This window comes from Sphaeramia orbicularis, chromosome 8, assembly GCF_902148855.1.
Source record: "Sphaeramia orbicularis chromosome 8, fSphaOr1.1, whole genome shotgun sequence".
Taxonomy (NCBI): domain Eukaryota; kingdom Metazoa; phylum Chordata; class Actinopteri; order Kurtiformes; family Apogonidae; genus Sphaeramia; species Sphaeramia orbicularis.
In genome coordinates, this window is record NC_043964.1 from 39708247 (window position 1) to 39728044 (window position 19798).

General features: G+C 36.5%; 1 protein-coding gene across 1 annotated transcript in view; it reads left to right on the plus strand.

The window, feature by feature from the left end:
* Positions 1-442: 442 nt before the first annotated feature.
* myo15aa (myosin XVAa) overlaps positions 443-19798 on the plus strand; it is a 74147-nt gene continuing 54791 nt past the window's right edge. Inside the window, 14 exon segments of the mRNA XM_030141181.1 lie at positions 443-525; positions 794-857; positions 959-1068; positions 1289-1363; positions 6811-6901; positions 7657-7662; positions 7987-8090; positions 8163-8226; positions 8309-8422; positions 9092-9253; positions 9521-9634; positions 15426-15484; positions 16938-17061; positions 17206-17301. Of these exon segments, the coding sequence (XP_029997041.1) occupies positions 443-525; positions 794-857; positions 959-1068; positions 1289-1363; positions 6811-6901; positions 7657-7662; positions 7987-8090; positions 8163-8226; positions 8309-8422; positions 9092-9253; positions 9521-9634; positions 15426-15484; positions 16938-17061; positions 17206-17301 (1266 nt within the window).

Sequence of the window (19798 nt, forward strand, 5' to 3'; positions counted from 1 at the left end):
GTAAAATGAATTGCATGCAATGAATTTTCCATAATGAGTAATATTACAAACCCTAATAGCCAGGTTTACAAATATGGATGTACTGTGTTTGGTCTGGCTGTGAATGTCCAGTCAGGGAAGTTAGTTGAATTTTGATGGGTCTCAAAATAGATTTTGCTGCACAGTGGGATTTTCTGCATCTCTCTGATCCTGCACTCATATACAGACACAGCATACAGACACGTACATGTACTTTCAAATGTCAAAGGTAAACATGAAAGACACAACAACTGTATATATGCATATATACAAACCTGGATGCCTTTGCTGAGAGGGATGTTTTTAACATTTTTTTATCATTATAATTCATTGTCAAAGAAAGTGTATGCATGAAGTTCATTTCATATTTGATATTTCATATCTAGAGTATGAATAGTCATGCTTCTGATTTTGATTTTTGTAGATGTATTCAATCAGAACCTTGGCCTCTGTGTCCCAACGTGAGCAGAGAGAGGAAGATGGAGTGGAGGATATGACACAGCTAGAGTAAGTTGAAACTCATACCAACCTGATTAAACTCTGAATAAGAACTGTGACATAATATTGGATTTTTAGACATATCTCTAAAAGCTTCACAGTTTACTTATCAGGAAGTCAACACTGATAAATGCTCAATGTTTTCAATGGAAGTTTGAATGCAATTTATTGAAGTATAAATTCATCTCACACTCAGAACAAATGTATAAATTGTTAAGATGGTGCTTGCAGATATTTGTATTACCCTTACACAACTTTTGTGTTTGCTTTTATGCAGGGAGATGCATGAAGGGGCTGTTCTACTGAACATGAGGAAAAGATTTCAGAGGGAGCTCATTTATGTAAGTATCTGAACAATACTCTCAATATACACCTGTATGAAGCCAAGCAAAATAATTAGCGAGTAATTTTGCACATTTCAAATGTATTTTTCCTCTTTCAGACATACATAGGTAGTATTCTGGTGTCGGTGAACCCCTACAAGATGTATAACATATATGGGACAGACATGGTGCTACTGTATAAGGGTCGTGCTCTGGGAGAGAACCCCCCGTAAGTCAGACTATGGATGGTAAACTGAAAATAAAAACAACACATAATACGGAATAGACTGATTGTGCTTTTGAGACTTTTTCTGTGGTAGACTAGTTACTGAATCAAAGTAAGAAAGGGAAGAAAGATGCAATTAAACAAGGATTTAGGGTAGAATTCAAGAATCTTGGTTTGCATTTATGTGTTATCACATAATAAAACCACTCTCTCTTTTTTTTAGGCATTTGTTTGCCATAGCAAATGCTGCTTATTCCAAAATGATGGATGCCAAACACAACCAGGTCATTATTATCAGGTAAGCGGCTGACTATTCAATAAGTGAGATATCAGTGTTGTATGGGTCAAATATGGCAGGTTAATGTTTACCCACTTGTTTTATGTGTCACTCTTCTATTTACTCCTTCTCACTCAACAAACACTGGTTATATGTGACACACATGCTTTAGAATAATAAAAATCCTGCATAATACAGCTTCAGCATAATTTTGTTGTATGTACTATTGGCAGCAACTTTCCAAGTGTTTTAACCTTGGTGTACAGAATGTGCATGAGCCAGTCAGGTTTCCATCTCCAGTAGACTTAGTGTTTGTAAATTCATGAGTGTCTGTCTGTGGTTTACTCACCAGCAAACTTAAGACAGAGTCATCTCTCACTACTCCCGTGCTTTGTCCATATGTCACAGGCACCTCAATGTCAAAACTGATCTCCTGAAGGAAAAACACATGCACACACACATGCAGATACACATGTCAATGGCTGACACATGAAAGGTAAAACCGACATAAGGTGTTGGGCAACCACGTGCTTCCACATTAGCTTTAGTGCACCTTGACGTTGATTATACAAGCCTCTGTAGGCATGTACATCACACCATGCCTCCAGTTTGATGATGGGAAATGCTAGCTAGCGTCAGTCTAAAATCTCCAGCAGGTGCTAAATTGGAGTTACATCCTGCAACTGTAAAGGCCATAGCGTATGATTGATCTGATATTTATACCTAACAGTGAGCTCTCCTGTTCAATGCTGGGGATCTTGTCATCCCCAAAGTGACCACTCCCACTCCAGTCCAGTTTTTCCTTACTTTGTCATCTCTGTGTAACTGTATACAAAGACTGTAAGCATATACCGCACTAAGATGTAAGAATATACAGACATATGCATCCACGCACCTGAACACACACATGTGGTTTAAGAAATTGCCTGAAACAATCACATGCACACATACACACCTGGAACACTCTAGCCGTATTCGGAAGGATATACCTGTAAGGAAAGCCCAGCCAGGTCTAGGCCAGGACCAGATCACATTTCTGAGATGTGTGTGTGTGTTGATCGCATGTGTGTGCGAGTGTGTCAGTGAGTGCACGTTAAGGGGTAACTGAGGTCTGGTGTACAGTGACCAATAATGGCCCGGTTTTTAGCTAACCAGCCCGTGAGTTGAAACCTTATGCTGGAATGTGGTCAAGGTGCCAGTGTCCTTAAACACGCACACACCTCTGCCCCCCCACCCCCCCTTTGGCCTAGCTTACATAATGATGGTATTTAGTGTTAAGCTGTTGGCAGTGGAAAAGCACAGCACATGTGTGTGTTTCAAATATGTTTAACACAGAGGTTGAAATGAGGTGTAATACAAGAATAGTGTGGTCTAATCATCACTTAGTCAATTAGAGCAAAGGCTACATTAGCAGCTGCGTGGAGAGGTGAGAAGGATCAAATAATGAGCCGTCCAAGTAATTAATGAAATCCGTCTGAAGCGGCACTCTGCGTATACTGTTCAGACTTTAGCCACCATCATCAAAATGACCTTTCATCTTTTATTACCTTACATGAAGTAATACTTTTACCAGAAACCGTGCAGACAAGGTAGAGGAAACAATGAACAGAACCCTGCATTTTGGATTTTGTACTGCTTTTTAACCAACATGGCTGACTCGCTAAGTGGTTAGCACTATCATGTCATAGCAAAAAGCTTCTGAGTTTGATCACCGGCTGGACCAGCACCTTTACTTGTGGGGTTTACATGTTCTCCCCATGCACTGTGGGTTTCCATCAGTTTCCCATGTATGCTAGGTTAATTCTCCTCTCAGTGCATCAGTAGTGGGACATCAGGGCCAGCCAGGCCTTCACTGCTGGTGTAAAACCTGATCAGAAAAACTGACCTACATTTACAACCTAAATTCTAATATTTGTTCCATGAAATTATATTAATTTATTCCCAATAGACAATTCTCTTCATTTCTTAGCGTTTCTCTTGGCTGCACTGTTTCAAGTACGTGTATGCGAATGTAAGATATTTTGTCCAATCAGATTTCAGTCTCTGTGTGTTGCCAGGGTTCATCTAATCTCCCCTGGGCCTTCAGAATGAGTGGTGAAGGCGCATGTAACTTAAACTGTATGGTATTGGGACAGTTTCTTTAACCAATCAGATTTCAGTTTCACCACACAGGGCCAGCTAGTTGGTCCTCAGTGTCGTCAGCATTTATCCTTCCTCTGATTGGATGATAAAAGCAAAACTTACTACCTCGCCCCCCAAAGGGAAGGCAAGGGGTATTGTTTTTTGGTTCGGTTTCTTTGTTTGTTTGTTAACACTGTAGCAGCAAAACTAATATTTGAATTCCTACCAAATTTGGTTTATATAGAATAGATTAGCTCTCATTACATTTTGTAAAAGTAGGTCAAAGTTAAATTTTTTAATTAATTTTTTAAATCTTTTTTTTCCCCCCGTTTACTTATAATGGGCGAAATTTCAAATGTCTGTAGCAGCGAAACTATTTGGTGAACTCATACCAAATTTGGCTTATATATTGCCAGTGACCCAGAATACATCTCATTACATTATAGGAACAGTAGGTCAAAGTTAAAAATTTTTAGGAATTTTTAAAATCTTCCCATTTACTTATAATGGGCAAAATAGGGGTAGGGTTTGTTGTGCCTGGCACCACTTGTTTCTTTATTTGTTAACACTCTAGCAGCAAAACTGTTAGTTGAATTAATACCAAATTGGGATTATAGATTACCAACAGTGACCCAGAATAGTTCTGATTACATTTTGGCAAAAGTAGGTCAAAGTTCAAATTTTTTATGAATTTTTAAAATCTTTTTTCTTCTACCATTTACTTATAATGGGCGAAATTTCAAATGTCTGTAGCAGCAAAACTACTGTTTGAATTCATACCAAATCTGGACTATAGATCGCCAGTGACCCAGGATAGATGTGGTTACATTTTTGGGAAAAGTGGGTCAAAATTCAAATTTCTTATGAATTTTTAAAATATTTTTTCTTCTCCCATTTACATAAATGGGCGACATTTCACATGTCTATAATAGCATCAATTTTGTTTCAATTTACTTCAAACTTGCCACATACATATGAAGGCAATGGACTCTATGCACAGCCTCACTACTTCCTGAACTTCAGGTGGGTCCTTTATTTCCTGTCTTTCATTATTGGACGCACCGATTAATCCAGGTGTGCCTGCAACTTTTTGTTGTGACTACTGATTAATTAGGCACACCTGGATTAATCAGTGTGTCCAATAATGAAAGACAGGAAATAAAGGACCCACCTGAAGTTCAGGAAGTAGAGAGACTGTGCATTTTTTTTTTTTTTTTTTGTGGACATTTGTGTGTCTTCTTTCTTTTTTTTTTCTTAATTTGAACAATTAACATTGAACAGTAAATATACATAATAGTGTACAACAACAAGGGTAGAAAGTTCCATAATTCACAAAATCATTTACATTATATAGAGAAGAACATGTGAGTAAAATCATTAGGAAAAAAAAAAAAAAAAAAAAAAAATAATAATAATAAACAAAAATATGTAATAAAAATAAAAATTGCTCGAGGAATAAATACAGATTATACAAATTGAATAAGATCATACATTTGACATATTTTTTTTTTGTTTTATTTGCTTTAGAATTTATACTGTTTCTCACATTGTCCACGTAATTGGAAAAAAGGGCTTTGAAAACAGTGATGTTTGGACATTGATGTGCAAATTTGGAGCAATGAATGTGAAATTTGGAAAAAAAAATCAAAAGGTCGATAATATATATTTTTTCTGGAGTTATTTTATCAATGTGTGATAGGCTGAAAGTTCAATTTACATGAAGAGTCAATTTTTGTGTTTATAAAATTATTTAAATCAGTCCAAAATATATGTGTGTAGGTGCAATCCCAAAATAAATGACATGCATTGCTGCAAAAAAAAAACAAAAACAAAGAGTATCAATATTTCTTTTATATTTAATCATATAAGTCTTCACCGGATAACATCTATGGATCAATTCAAAAGTAACTTCTTGTACCTTATAAGTAATAATAAATTTCTTTGACAGGATCCAAGTGTTTTTCCAGTCTATGTCATAGTAAATATTATTCCAATAAAAAACAGCTGCAGGTTTGGAAACAATATCTCTTTGAATAATTTCTCTAATACATTGGTTAGTGGCTTTATCACTCAATAAAGGACAGATATTACCAATATATGTGTTAACAGGATTTAGTTCTGGGACAATACAACTTCCGCCTTTATGAGCAGACATCAGTAACCTTCTGTGAGGCTGTGCATGGAGTCCTTTGATATGCAGACGTCACCATATGCATAGACATGATGACGTCAGCTGGATCGATGCCAAAATAAGCTACTATACGTGCGAGGGGCGGGGTTTGTTGTGCTTGGTACCACTAGTTTGATATAGCTTTAGCAATATTCTTTTTGATTCCAAAAAAGCTCATTTAATTGAATTTAATTGAACTATTAATACATTCGTGGTAGATTTTTCTCCGCCCACAGTGGCTGACGGAGGAGAGGAAAATGATTTGGTCTCTGACATACTTTAAAAAATCATTTTCAAGGCGGACTTTTCCAGAAAAGCTTCAGTACAGGTCGGTTAACCCTGATGCTAGCTAGCAAGCCGAGCCCACATTCTCTGCCCTTATGTCAGGTGTATGACTGGACAGAGGAGACTCTCAGCCTTGGCTTCCGTGGACATAAAAAATGATTTATTGATGGAACTGAAACACATAGATTACCAATAACAGAGTCATTAAAGTTTTCCTGTGCAAAGAAATGAGTATGGATATTGTATATAAATAATGAGCATCTCTGATGAGTAAGCTAGGATGTTTTTTATTTACATTTTATATGTTTTTGTAATGTTATCAGATAAATATTGTGTTCTGACCTGCTCCAGATGATGTACATGGCACAGCTGTGGTTGTAGTGTAGAGGTTTGGAGTTGTCTTGCTTTAGTAATAATAGTATTCACCCTCAATAATTCAAATCTCTCTGTCTCTCTCTCTGTAATGCCTTGTTATTTTGCATTTATGTATAACATTGATGGTTCTATAATTGTGGTGTCATTGTGATGGTGTTAAAAGTTGAGTAAGTCCACACTGAAGGCCCAGGTACCAAATGCTTGGTACTGCATAGGGTACTGGCTTAGATCTGGAGTTAGTCCCCTGGCTCCATCAGTGGGACTATGGAGCCCACAGCTCTGTGTGCGTTGTGTGTGTCTACAATTAGTTAAATGCAGAGACTGACTTTCCGTGCAAGGAAAATACAACTGCAGTTTACACTGTTTCATGTCTGTAAATTTCCTTTGTCATGATCTTTTTTCTGTTTATTTGCTGCAAAAAATTTTACCTCAAGTTTGACTTTATCAAAGCAACGCAATATTATGTAAAGTACTCTATCATTTTGATGTTCAGTAAACATGTGTTTATGTTTTTCAGTGGAGAGAGCGGGTCTGGGAAAACTGAGGCCACCAAACTAGTCCTTCGCTATTTAGCAGCAATACAACACACATGCAATGTTGCGCAACAGGTGTGTACATCATGACATGTAAATACTTCCAGCTAATTTTCATCCTTGGAAACACTTTATTCATCTACTTTCCTGATCAAACGTCACATATCACAATCATGCACAGTATAATAATGCAGTGAAATTAGGGCTCAATACTTTTTGGTGCAGAGGAGAATAAAAAGACATTAAACAAAATCAAATATATACAGAACAATTAAAAAGTGCAAAAATGTAAAAATATGTTAAAAGGTAATATAAAGTGTAAAAGTGATTCAGACTGTGCAAAAATAATGCAAGGTATTGCACATGACCCACTATATGACTTTATAGGTCAGGTGTTATTACCCCACATCAATAGATGCGCACAAAGTTCTTTTAAGCAACATAAAGATAGATAGATAGATAGATAGATAGATAGATAGATAGATAGATAGATAGATAGATAGATAGATAGATAGATAGATAGATAGATAGATAGATAGATAGATAGATAGATAGATAGATAGATAGATAGATAGATAGATAGATTTCAATAATGTATTAATACAGCCATTCAGGTAGACATTTAAAAATAATGCAATACTGTATTTTCCCAGTAACAAACACCTTTTTATACGCAGTAACTGGTTAAGTAATTTACTTTCTTTTTAAAAAATTAACTGTAACTGTTACAAATGTTGAGTAACTTGTGCAACACCATAAAATGCACCCATTCCTCTGTCCTGGAGGATAACCACTGCCTCTGTTTCTTCACCGGCTCTCCTTTGGTGCAGATTGAGGTAGTGTGGTTCCCTGCATGATTTGTGATTTACATTCTACAGCTCATCCTCACATATGGCCATATGAATAACAGATTGCTGTGTTTGCTGTGGTGTGTGACAGTACTCCTTAGATTTATTGTACGTTTCTTGTCATCCACACTGTTTGACATTCTGTTTAGAGTCACTCCAGCGTCCCTTCGATCTTACTAGAGTCTCATCAGTTGTTCTTTGTGTAGAAGCATTTGTCCAGTTTGTTTTAACAGTGGAGGTAAAACAGCCTCTTACTGTCCAGTCTGGATCAGTTTTGTTTGATGATTTATGATGTGTTTGAATGTGTCATAGATACTTGAGGCAGCTCCTCTGCTGGAATCCTTTGGAAATGCCAAAACTGTGCGGAATGATAATTCCAGTCGCTTTGGGAAATATATAGAAGTCTTTCTGGAAGAGTAAGTATGAAATAAATAAATATACAATGTTTGGTGTTACATTTTATTTCACACCATCTTTTTTTCCTCCAGTGGTGTGATCAGTGGTGCCATAACCTCTCAGTATCTGTTGGAGAAGTCTCGTATTGTCTTCCAGGTGACACATACTCAACCCCTTTCAGATCTTACAATTTTCTGTTCATGGATGTGTTCAGTTCAATGCATGTTTCATCTTTTAGGCCAAAGATGAGAGGAACTATCACATCTTTTATGAGATGTTGGCAGGTCTTCCCTCGCAGCAGAAGCAGGCTTTCTATCTCCAAGACGCTGAGACATACTATTACCTCAACCAGGTAAAACATGGTGCAGGAGTATTTCAATAGTTTTCCCAGTTTGTTGACCCATAACGACCCAGTGTTACTTTTCCAGCAATCCTCAAATATATATCATATTTAACCTTTCTTTATCACCATTTATTGTTATATTATCCTCTGTATTTTGCATTTCTTCAATAAAAATCAGGTATTTTCCTGTATTTAATTCACTGATCATGTAGATGTTCATAAAGCTCAGATTAAAGTTAATTGTCATAATATCAGAAACAGAGAAAATGAAGAAAATGTGACTTTCTCAATAAAATTTATCATTAACCGAACATAAACCCAGTGTCTCCATTCACTGTCATTGATCCAACTCCATGGGTTTTACTGGTGAAACAATGTTGTAGAAGATGACAGTGTTTCCACATTCACTACGGAGCCTCTGAACGTCCAAATGGGTCATATCTGATGACCATGAAAAGATGACAAACTGTATTTTACACCAATTATTTACATGGATTGATAGGATTAGTGGATCAGAAGTCATTTACATTTTATATTGGTAGATGATTTTGGTCACCAGTGGTTGTTTGGGTCTTAATGGTTTAATGATATTTTGTCACATTGATAAAGACATACATCATGTTTGGTGGTTAACTCTTCCCTCCACATCTACAATGTAGTTTATTTCTGTTCTCATAGGGAGGGGATTGTGGGATAACAGGAAAAAGTGACGCAGAGGACTTCTTGCGTCTTCGTGCTGCCATGGAGATCCTTCACTTCACCCCTGACGACCAGGCGGACATTTTCAGAGTTCTCTCTTCAATACTGCACCTGGGCAATGTCTACTTTCAAAGATATGAGGTTCCTTTTATAGTATTTTTCATTTTTCCTCATCTGATACCAATACCTTTTTCATTTTTGTTTTTTCGGAGGTTACGTTTTTGTTATTATACTCAATATAATACTTCAAATACAATTAGACATACTGAAATAAATTATACAGATAGATTTTTGTGCATTATTGGTAAAAAAAAATAAATAAAGGGAAACATTTATGCAACAGCATTATAGCAAAATGATTTTCAGCATAACAGATTGAGCACTTTTTGTGTCTCTGTTGTACCACAGGCAGATGGTCAAGAGGTGGCGTCAGTGGTTAGTGCTCAGGAGATCAGGGTGGTGGCGGAGCTGCTGCAGATCTCACCAGAGGGACTACAGAAATCCATCACCTACAAAGTCACGGTCAGTATCAAGATGATATAACAAAAAAACCCAACCAAAGCTAAACTAGGAAATCCTGACCCTGATCCTGACTGAACTGAGGTGAATGTCCACATATGTAAAAATCATGCTTCCTGCTTTAGGAGCACACGCACATGACAGTAAGCGCTTTGTTTTCATTTGTCATAAAAATGTAGAAAAACAGCAACACAACCAGAAATGGGGCAGTACTTATGCCTGTTACCTCAGTAAAAGTACTAATAAAATAATAGACATGTTTAACAATACAGTAAAGGTGTGCAAAAGGCATCAAAATATACTCAAATTACTAAAAGTAAAACTGCAGGATGCGCCATTTCAGAATATTGTATTACTGGATTATTTAATTACTGATATATTTAAATGTTTAATGTTGCATCTGTTATTGGCAGTGCTCTTTTTAACCCTGTAAAGCCTGAACCATGAAATCATTGACAGAAAATTCCAGTTCTTTGAAACTGGAGCCTTTATTGGTCCTTCTGAACAACCAAAACATATTTTCAAATATCAATTTCCATGTATGAGTTTCAATTTTGTATCATATTTGATACATCGGGTCTCAATACTCAGATATTGTTATTTTGGAACAAATCGGTAATTCCTTTTCAAAATTGTCAAAGTTCTGCTTCCTTCCTCATTAATGACAATCTTGTAGTGTCACTGGAAAGGGCTCTGGTGAACGAATTCCTCCCCCCCGGTGGATTATCTGTGTATTGCATGTATCTAATTGTATACATCAGGTTTTTAAAGATAAAAAAAAACCACACTGTTCATGTAGAGGGCTTCAAAACTCATGTATCAAATATAATACGTTTGGTGTTATAGGGTTAAGAGAGTAAATACTGTTGGATAGGTTAATAATATCACAATATATTATCATTTATTGGTGGATGTGTATCTTATATTAAAAATGAATGAGGCTAAAGCAGGCATGTCCAAAGTCCGGCCCGGGGGCCAATCACGGCCCGCGGTCAGATTTTATACGGCCCACAGCTTGGGTTTTAGAATGTATTATTTATGGCCCGCTTGGACCGTTGAACAGAGTACATGAATCATAAAAGGTTCAAAATGCAGTTTCTCCTTTCACCTCATGGTGGCAGCACCACTCTTACTCTATCTGGCTCTGTGACTTTGCCGTGAACCCTTTTTGCTAATTTCTAACCATGGCGCCTGTAAATAAAAAAACGAAAGTTGACAGTGAGGGCCGCTGCTTCCAGGAGAGATGGGAATTACAATTTTTTTTCACTGAAAATCAAGGCGATTGTGTTTGCCTAATTTGTCAAGAGACTGTTGCCTTGTTTAAGGAATTCAATGTAAAGAGACACTAGCAGACAAAACATGCTAACGCATACGACAAGCTAGCAGGGAGTGAGAGTTCCGAAAAAATGAAGCAAATTCAAGCTGCTTTAAACTCAACAGTGACTCTTCATTTGAACCTCTGAGTTCAGTGAATTCACCACCAAGGCAGGCTACCAAGTTGCCAGGTTAGTTGCCTCTAACTGCTGGTGTTATGTACTTGTAGATGTGACACAAAATATTACTTTCTGAATGATTTTGTGAAAGACAAGAGTAAGAGTCATATGTTTTCATCTTAAATGTTAACAGACTTTGCATTACTGAGTAATATATGAGTAATGATTACTCATATAAGTCATGTTTAAAATGAATGTGGGGTTAAGATTTTTATCAGCTTGGATGTTTAAGATACTCCATACAGTTTGTTCTATGTTATGTGACTCCAGATGTGAAAGGAAGGCAGAAATGTATTTTTTTTTTTTTAAATTTGTTCACACCTGAGTGGCTTAGATTTGGTTATATTGCCATTTAAAAAAATGATATTGTGACAATGAAAATAAAATTGTTGTAGAACAGCGCATTTATATGTAATTTTTACTGTTTAAAAAATTTCCAAAGGGACCACTGGCCCCTGGCAATGTCCACATTATCAGATCTGGCCCTCTTTAAAAAAAGTTTGGACACCCCTGGGCTAAAGTGACCGTAAACCTCCAAATATATGTAGATGGATTCAACTGAAGCAAAAAAAAATTAACCGTATTCTTGTTATATCTTACCTTGTATCAGCAGTGTTCTCAACACTCAACAGGAACAACAGATACCAATGTTCAAACAAAAACAAAACTGTGAAGCTCTTGAAAAAATTCAAGAAGTAATGAAAAATCTGAAGATATTCTGCTACAAATAGAAGTTCTGCTCTGTGAAAATAATAATAGTGATATTAATAACAATAATTTTTGTCCGAAATGTTGTGGAATAGAAGAATAAAACACTTTAACTTTTGTTTTTTTTGCAGTGCTTTGAACATAGTGGGAATTTGTTTTTATAAGTGCAGTTTGTAAGACATTAACACAAAAATGAGGGGAGCAACTGTGGGGGCATATCTGAAGCCCCTGAAGTAGCAGAAAAATCGCAATATTCCTACTCAAGCAGTACAAGTACTTGAGTAAATTTGTACATTAACTGAAATATAAGTACATATTCATATTCCACCAGTAACATTAGCTTTAGCTGGAGATGAGGCTGTTACTTCACTGAGCATTTTACATCACTGTGTCCTATGTGTTGGCTCTCAGTTACTTGTTTACTTCATTCATTCATTCATTCATTCATCCATTCATTCATCCATTCATTCATTCATAATGTGTTGAAATGCATATCTCAGACTGACCTCATTTACACTTATGTGATCCATGTCCAGATTCAGTTTCTATGTGGCAACAGAATAACCTCATAAAAGAATCTGAACAGATAATGTAACTACACATGTGATGTTGTAAGTCAGCACAGATTTAATACACTACATCTGCAACGCACAAACATGCATGAAGAGAAGTACACAGACTCGCACACAGACGTAAGTGCACACACAGAATTCATACACTTATTCTTGAACCTTTATTATTTTGTGGAGTTTTGCTTCTGGCAGTGAAAGCATCTCTTGACTGCTTTTCTTCACTGTCTGTCATACAGGATAATGTATGTTTTTATAAATAGCTTCAGTCAGTGTGCTCACTGGGGACTTTTGTGATGCAGTTTGTGATGCTTTTGCTGCCTACACGACACTAGATGAGAATCCTGCTGGTTTGTTCAGCCTTTAACAGTAACAGTCTGTAAAAATACATTGTTGTAGAAGAATGGCTTCACCCATCTCTAGTTTGTGTCGTACAGAGCAGAGATTGCACTCTCACACTCAGGAATCTTATGGGCAGTGCTTTTCAACCTTGGGGTCAGGACCCCACGTGGGGTCGCCTGGAATTCAAATGGGGGTCGCCTGAAATTTGTAGTAATTGATTAAAAAAAAACAACAACTTACTAATAAAAAATATATGGTGAGTTGAGAGAGACAATCCCAATACAATCCCAAATGTTCATTGTGGTCAGTTTCAGATGCTGCAGCTCTTTCATAATTCATAGTTTGAGTTATTGTTTGTTCAGTATTAATTGTCAGCCTTGTAAATCCAAGCTGGACTGACTGTACATATCCTGACCAAGGAAAATCAAATTCTCAGTTTGTGCAGTAATCTACACCTGGTTTTGCTGCCTCCGTCCAAAATAATATATATATTATATAGACTAAATGTTGTCTAAAATTAACGTTTATTTGCAACATCGTATAGCAAACTATTATATGATCAAAAACAAATTAATTTTAGCAAAAAAAAGTCTCTATTTTGAATGTCTGGGGTTGTCAGAACTTTGTGATGTTAAAATGGGGTCATAAGCCAAAAAAGGTTTTGAGCCACTGCTTTAGGGTGTAGGGTTATATTGCATTCTTTTGCTTGAGACAGATTGAAGGAACTCCAAAACATTTACAAAAAACAAACACGTCACCTTCCATTTCATTTTTTCTTAGGTGAGATAGAAGATCAGGATCATTGGGATCAAACCAAGTATAGCAGTTTTCCTTAGAATACAGTTCCCATAGTGCTGGAGATCCTGGACACACACATACAGTTGGGGAAAACATTATTAGACCATCAAAAGTCATCAAAAACAATGGTTATGCAATCAAGTACTAACTCCTGGGTGTATCATGTGACTAAAACAGACAGAAAGAAAACATGGAATGCCTAAAAGCACTCTTTTTGTCAGTACAATGCCATAGATATTGATGTAAGAACTGAAGTGATTTTGGTTATTATCAAGAAAACATGGTAAATGGATAGATATCAGCTCTGAAATTAAACTCTTGTGAGCTACTTTTGTTGTTATCATTATATTTGTCCAAACAAATATACCTTTAGTTGTACCAGGCATTAAAATGAATGAGAAATTGAAGAAAACAAGGGCGGTCTAATATAAGATAATATATGATATTAACTATATAATATAATTTTTTTCCTGACTGTATTTTTCTTTTATTTTGTTTATATTTCACTCGCTGATTTTGCAGGATCCTGTGTCCATTTGTAAAAATAAGCAGAAGAAATAGATCCGCACCCATAAAATCAGATCCACATCCTGAAAATCTCATGAGGGAGGTCAAGAGTAAGAGAGGTGGAGGAGCACGCTGGATCATGGCACACCTGCCGTCTGACACACTCTTATAAATGAAGTAAAGACGCTTTAGTGTAATTGAATTCCTAATTAAAATGGTGGCTCATATTGTATCTATGTAAGAAGAGAGGACTCAGACGTACCCAATCGTTTCTTCTGTGGTACAATTTGGCAAAGTCAAACTATTCTTTATCTGATCAGGGCCCGAGTAACAGACCTCAGTAAATGATAGAGGACTAACAGTGAATGTGGAAAAGAGATTTACTTGTAGCTGAAAACATTGTAACTGAGCTGAGTTCAGATTGAAGTGTCTCGAGGATCCACTAACATAGTTTCCTTCTTTTTTTTTAGCCTTTATTATATACAAGAAATAAAATAAATGAAAGTCCTTATTTCCAGTGTCAGCTAACAGTAAATAATCTCCAGCATCTATTGGATATAACCATAAAGAAGAGTTTACAGCAGTGGTTCCCAATATTTTTTGACTCCTGACCAAAAAATTTTAACATCACAAACTTCTGGTGACCCCAGACATTCAAAATGGAGACCTTTTTTTTTTTTTTTTGCTAAAATTAATTTGTTTTAGATCATGCAACAGTTTGCTATACTATGTTGCAAATAAACATTCATTTTAGACGACATTTAGTCTATATAATGTATATTATTATGGACGAAGGCAGAAAAGCCAGGTGTAGATTACTCCACAAAGTGAGAATTTTATTTTCCTTGGCCAGGATATGTACAGTCAGTCCAGCTTGGCTGACAGTTAATACTGAACAAACAATAACTCAAACTATGAATTATGAAAGAGCTGCAGCATCTTAAACCGACCACAATGAACATTTGAAAGATAAACAGTACCACAGTGCTTCAGTTTCAGCTTCACAGTTTGTCATGTCTTTTATGGATTGGGATTGTCTCTGTCAACTCACCATATATTTTTTATTAGTAAGTTTTTATTTTTATCAATTACTAGAAATTTCAGGCGACCCCATGTGGAGTTGAAAAACACTGATTTCCAGCCATTAATCAGGAGTGAATATTAAGAGGTATCATAAAAAAATGTTCTTAAAAGCTCAGATGGAGATAAATTAATGAAGTTTTAGTGCTTTTTGTAGCAGTTTTCCAGATGGAAAGAAAACAGGCTGAAGGTTGATTTGGAATGAGGATCACTGTTAATGTTATGTGAATTTATGTGTTATTTGGCCTTAGAAAAAGCTGTGTTGTGTTGCTGAAACCTTCTGTTTCTGTTCTTCAGGTTACGATGAGGGACAAGATCTACACCCCACTGACTGTGGAAAGTGCTGTTGATGCCAGGTGAAAGACTGATACACACTTTAACCTTCATCTTGATTTCCAAAAGGGAATATCTCTGAATTACACATTTGGTTTTCATTCAAAGTTTTAGTCATATGTGAACATGAACGTAAAAGAAGGTAAACAATAAAACTGCCATTTCCAGGGAAAGGGTTTTTGTTTTCCCTTTCTTGAGTGATTAAATGATTTTTAATATAGTAGAGCATTTTTTCAAAGTAGTGCATCTAAGCCTTTATACATTGTATCTCATACAGTTTATTTAAGTATATCTTCACTGTAATGTGTGGGTTCAGTAGGTGGTGGTGAATTACTCTTAATATATGGAATCAGCAAAAATGAGACAGATTATCCTCAGAGAAAAGTCAGACTTTACTCCCCAACTTCACATGATGCAATACAGAGTACCATTATACTACACTAACTGGTGACTTCATAGCCAATCAGGAATAACAACATCAAAGTGCAGATAGACATACTGAGGTAAATGCATGTGAAACACAGACACATCAATGTGATTCTTTAAACTAAATCAACATTTCAACTCTAAATATGTAATTGTTAATTTTATAAATACACTGTTGCCCATAAAGTTGGAATAATTCTGTTTTCAAACACAATCGTCTTTTCATTCGTATTTACACACATCAATAATCACCTTTTACCACCATTGTACAAACATGTATATAGTTCAGAATGCAGGTATTTTATAAATTAACTACATTACACAAATGTTAAAAGAGTGATATTTTGCTTTTTTTAATGGAATTATGCATTTTAAAACATTTCCTTGTGGTCTACATAAACTGTAAATGCTATGCTTGGGTCTGAATTCTTCATTAATTCAACTCCACAGGTCCATCTTCAAACCTATTTCTGAGAAATGACACCAGAAAGGTCGTTTTGAGTGCTGGCCCTTTAAATGCAAATGAGCCACTTAACGCCCCGCCCCCCCCAGGTTGTTGGCTCTGCTGCTCTGTCCCGTTCAACCAATAACTGAACATTTTAGGTAATCAGCTCAATGTTTGGACATATTTTCAGTATGGACTACTACCGCTGCTGCTGATAAACAATTGCGCACCCAGAGAAATGTCTGTCGGAAGTCTTGACCTTATATGTGCAAATGTCTTGACATAACTACTTATAGAAGTAACAAATTAAACAAGAATAAAAAAAGGTTGTGGAAATCTACTCGACTTTTGCCAAAATGAATATAAAGATAGCTTTGCAGCACCTGGAGGGTTCAAATTCAAACTTTTGGAACTATTAGGGTCCAAATACACAAATAAATGCACCAAAGACTAATAAAAGTGGGTTTAGCAAAAATATGACCCCTTTAAATGCATGAATTGAATGAATAAACTTGACCTTTGAACCTTACACCTCGTTTAAATAACTTGCTCTAGGCCAGTTTTTTAATTAATCTCTTCTTTGGTGAACACTGTTTGTCCTCCAGAGATGCTGTTGCCAAGATCCTGTACTCGTTGCTCTTCCACTGGTTAACAGAGAGAATCAACGCTCAGGTTTACCCCCGCCAACACTCACTCTCCATCTCCATCCTGGACATTTATGGATTTGAGGTAAAACGAGCAGACTAGTTAATGTCCTGTCCATCCTATCACACCTTTAGGTCACTTACTCTACTCTACAGGAAACAATATTGACTCTACAGTAAAACATTGTTGATTATGTGTGTGTTTGTGTGTCCGTGTGCATGAAAACAGGATCTGACCTTCAACAGCTTTGAGCAGCTTTGCATCAATTATGCAAATGAATACCTGCAGTTCTTCTTCAACAGGATCGTGTTCAGAGAAGAACAGGTGACTCACATTGTCAGGAATATTTAATCGTAACACACTGATGCACAAAAAATACACGAGTAGTATGCTTTAAAATAGGAGTTGTATTTGACATTTTTCAGCTATTCTTTTTTTTTTTTTTTTAATTTAATTTTGGCAAGGAGCTTTGCTAGTTAAGTTCAGTTTTTATTACCCCTCGGCCAACTTCTGGTCAAAGGGGTATTGTAATCGTTTTGTAGTCTGTCTGTCCATCCGTCTGTCTGTCCATTCAACGACATAATCGCATTATCTGAAGAATGCATTGAGATATCAGCACCGAATTTATACTGTGGATGCATCTTGGCATGGAGCAGAAGCCTATTGAAAATAGGTGACCTTGACCTACTTTGTCAAATGTCCTTGTGTCTTCTGCAGCTATAATATCTGAGTACTTTCAAATATAAATGTGTCTGTAATACATTTTACACAAAGACAAGGGCAGTAACTTTCAACAGAATCTTACACTATATTTGGCCGAGTGGTATTTAAAGGTGCACAGCACGTTATGTTGCTAGGTTTGGTCTCAGCATTGATAGAGACACAACCATCAGTTTATTTATTTAATATGAGGGAGAGTCAAAAAGTTCTCAAATGTGAAAGACAAAGACTGTCACAGATTCTACAAAGAAGGAATCTACAGATGGAAACATAGATTGCAAAAGGGTTTAGACTTTAATGGAGCTTATGTAGAAAATAGTTTTGTTATTTTGATAAACTTTTTATTACATTTTTCTGAGAACTTTTTGACTCTCTTTTGTATATCTCTTTTTGAATATACTTGTGAATACTAACTAAAGCCAACTTTTCCCAGTACAGACAAATAAAGAGCTGCTCTCCACTAAAAGCTACTATTAAAGATAAAAAGAATTATAAAATTAAATCATTTACCTGAATTGTACGGTGGCCCAGAGGTGCAACAGGCCAAAAAATTATCCACTAGACGAAAAAAATTATCTACTACAAGAAAAAAAAAGAGAACAGCCTAAAAAAATTATCCACGAGATGAAAAAAATTATCTACTACAAGAAAAAAAAAAAAGAGAAAAACAGCCCAAAAAAATTATCCACTATAAGGAAAAAAAAAGAGAACAGCCTAAAAAAAATTATCCACTAGACAAAAAAATTATCTACTGCAAGAAAAAAAGAGAACAGCCTAAAAAAATTATCCACTATAAGAAAAAAAAGAGAACAGCCCAAAAAAAATTATCCACTAGATGAAAAAAAAAAAAAATCCCCTATAAGAAAAAAAAGAGACCAGCCAAAAAAATTATCCACTAAAAGAAAAAAAAAGAGAACAGGCAAAAAAAAATATCTACTAGCCCAAAAAATTATTCACTATAAGAAAAAAAAAAGAACAGGTGAAAAAAATTATCTACTACGAGAAAAAAAAGAGAGCAGCCCAAAAAAATATCCACTATAAGAAAAAAAAAACATCATCCACCTTTTCAATTACGGGGGCGCTGTTTACCCGAAAGGTGCCTTGCTTTAAAATTAAGGCCACCACAAAAAATAAAAGGATAGGCTGAAAATTTTTAAGGCTTTCGGCTAATGTGGCTAATGCTAAGGAAGTACCCCACCGGAAGTGGAGGTCGTGCGCTAAAAAATAAAGTTATTTTAAAATATAGATATTTCCATTAATATAGTTTGCAAAGCAGTTAAATGATTAAATACGGTTCTAGTGTCTGCTCAAGGTTAGGCATGGGCGTTAAATGGTTAAGGTTAGGGTTAGGGTATGGTTGGGGTTGGTTTTCAGTGGTAAATGGCCCTTGTGTGCACTGTGTGAAGGTTAATTGCTAAGCTAATGCTAACGCGAAAAGTAGACGGCAACTTTGTGAACTACCAGTGCGAGTAAACAATTGTGTGATTACGGTGTTGAATTGTTCAACTGCCTGACATTCAATATCATTTTTTATGAATATTCGCTACAAGAAGTTCTAAAATTATTTTATTTTGAGAGGAGGAGAAGAGGAGCTTCCTGTGGAGCTCCACTATCATGGCATCGCCCATTTGTTGAGAGACAGCAATATTGCGGCACCGACACCTGGTGCCGTGGCACCTCGGCTGGTGCCGCGAGGTACCGTGGCACCTCGGCTGGTGCGGCACCACGGTTGATGCCGCGAGGTGCCGTGGCACCTCGGCTGGTGCCGCGACGTACCGCGGTACCACGGCTCGGTGCCAGGTACCCCAGCACGGCACCGCGTACCATGGCTCGGTACCACAGCTCAGCTCGTTGCCAGGTGCCGAGGCACTGCGGTACCACGGCACACATCTTTATCTCCACAAAATGTCCTTCTTGATCTAGTGTTAGTAAAGACAGTCCGTTTGAGTTGAGGAGGAGAGGTCTACCTGCAAACAAATGGATGATGCCATGATAGTGGAGCTCCACAGGAAGCTCCTCTTCTCCTCCTCTCAAAATAAAATAACACAAAGTTGCCGTCAACTTTTCGCGTTAGCATTAGCTTAGCAACGAACCTTCACAC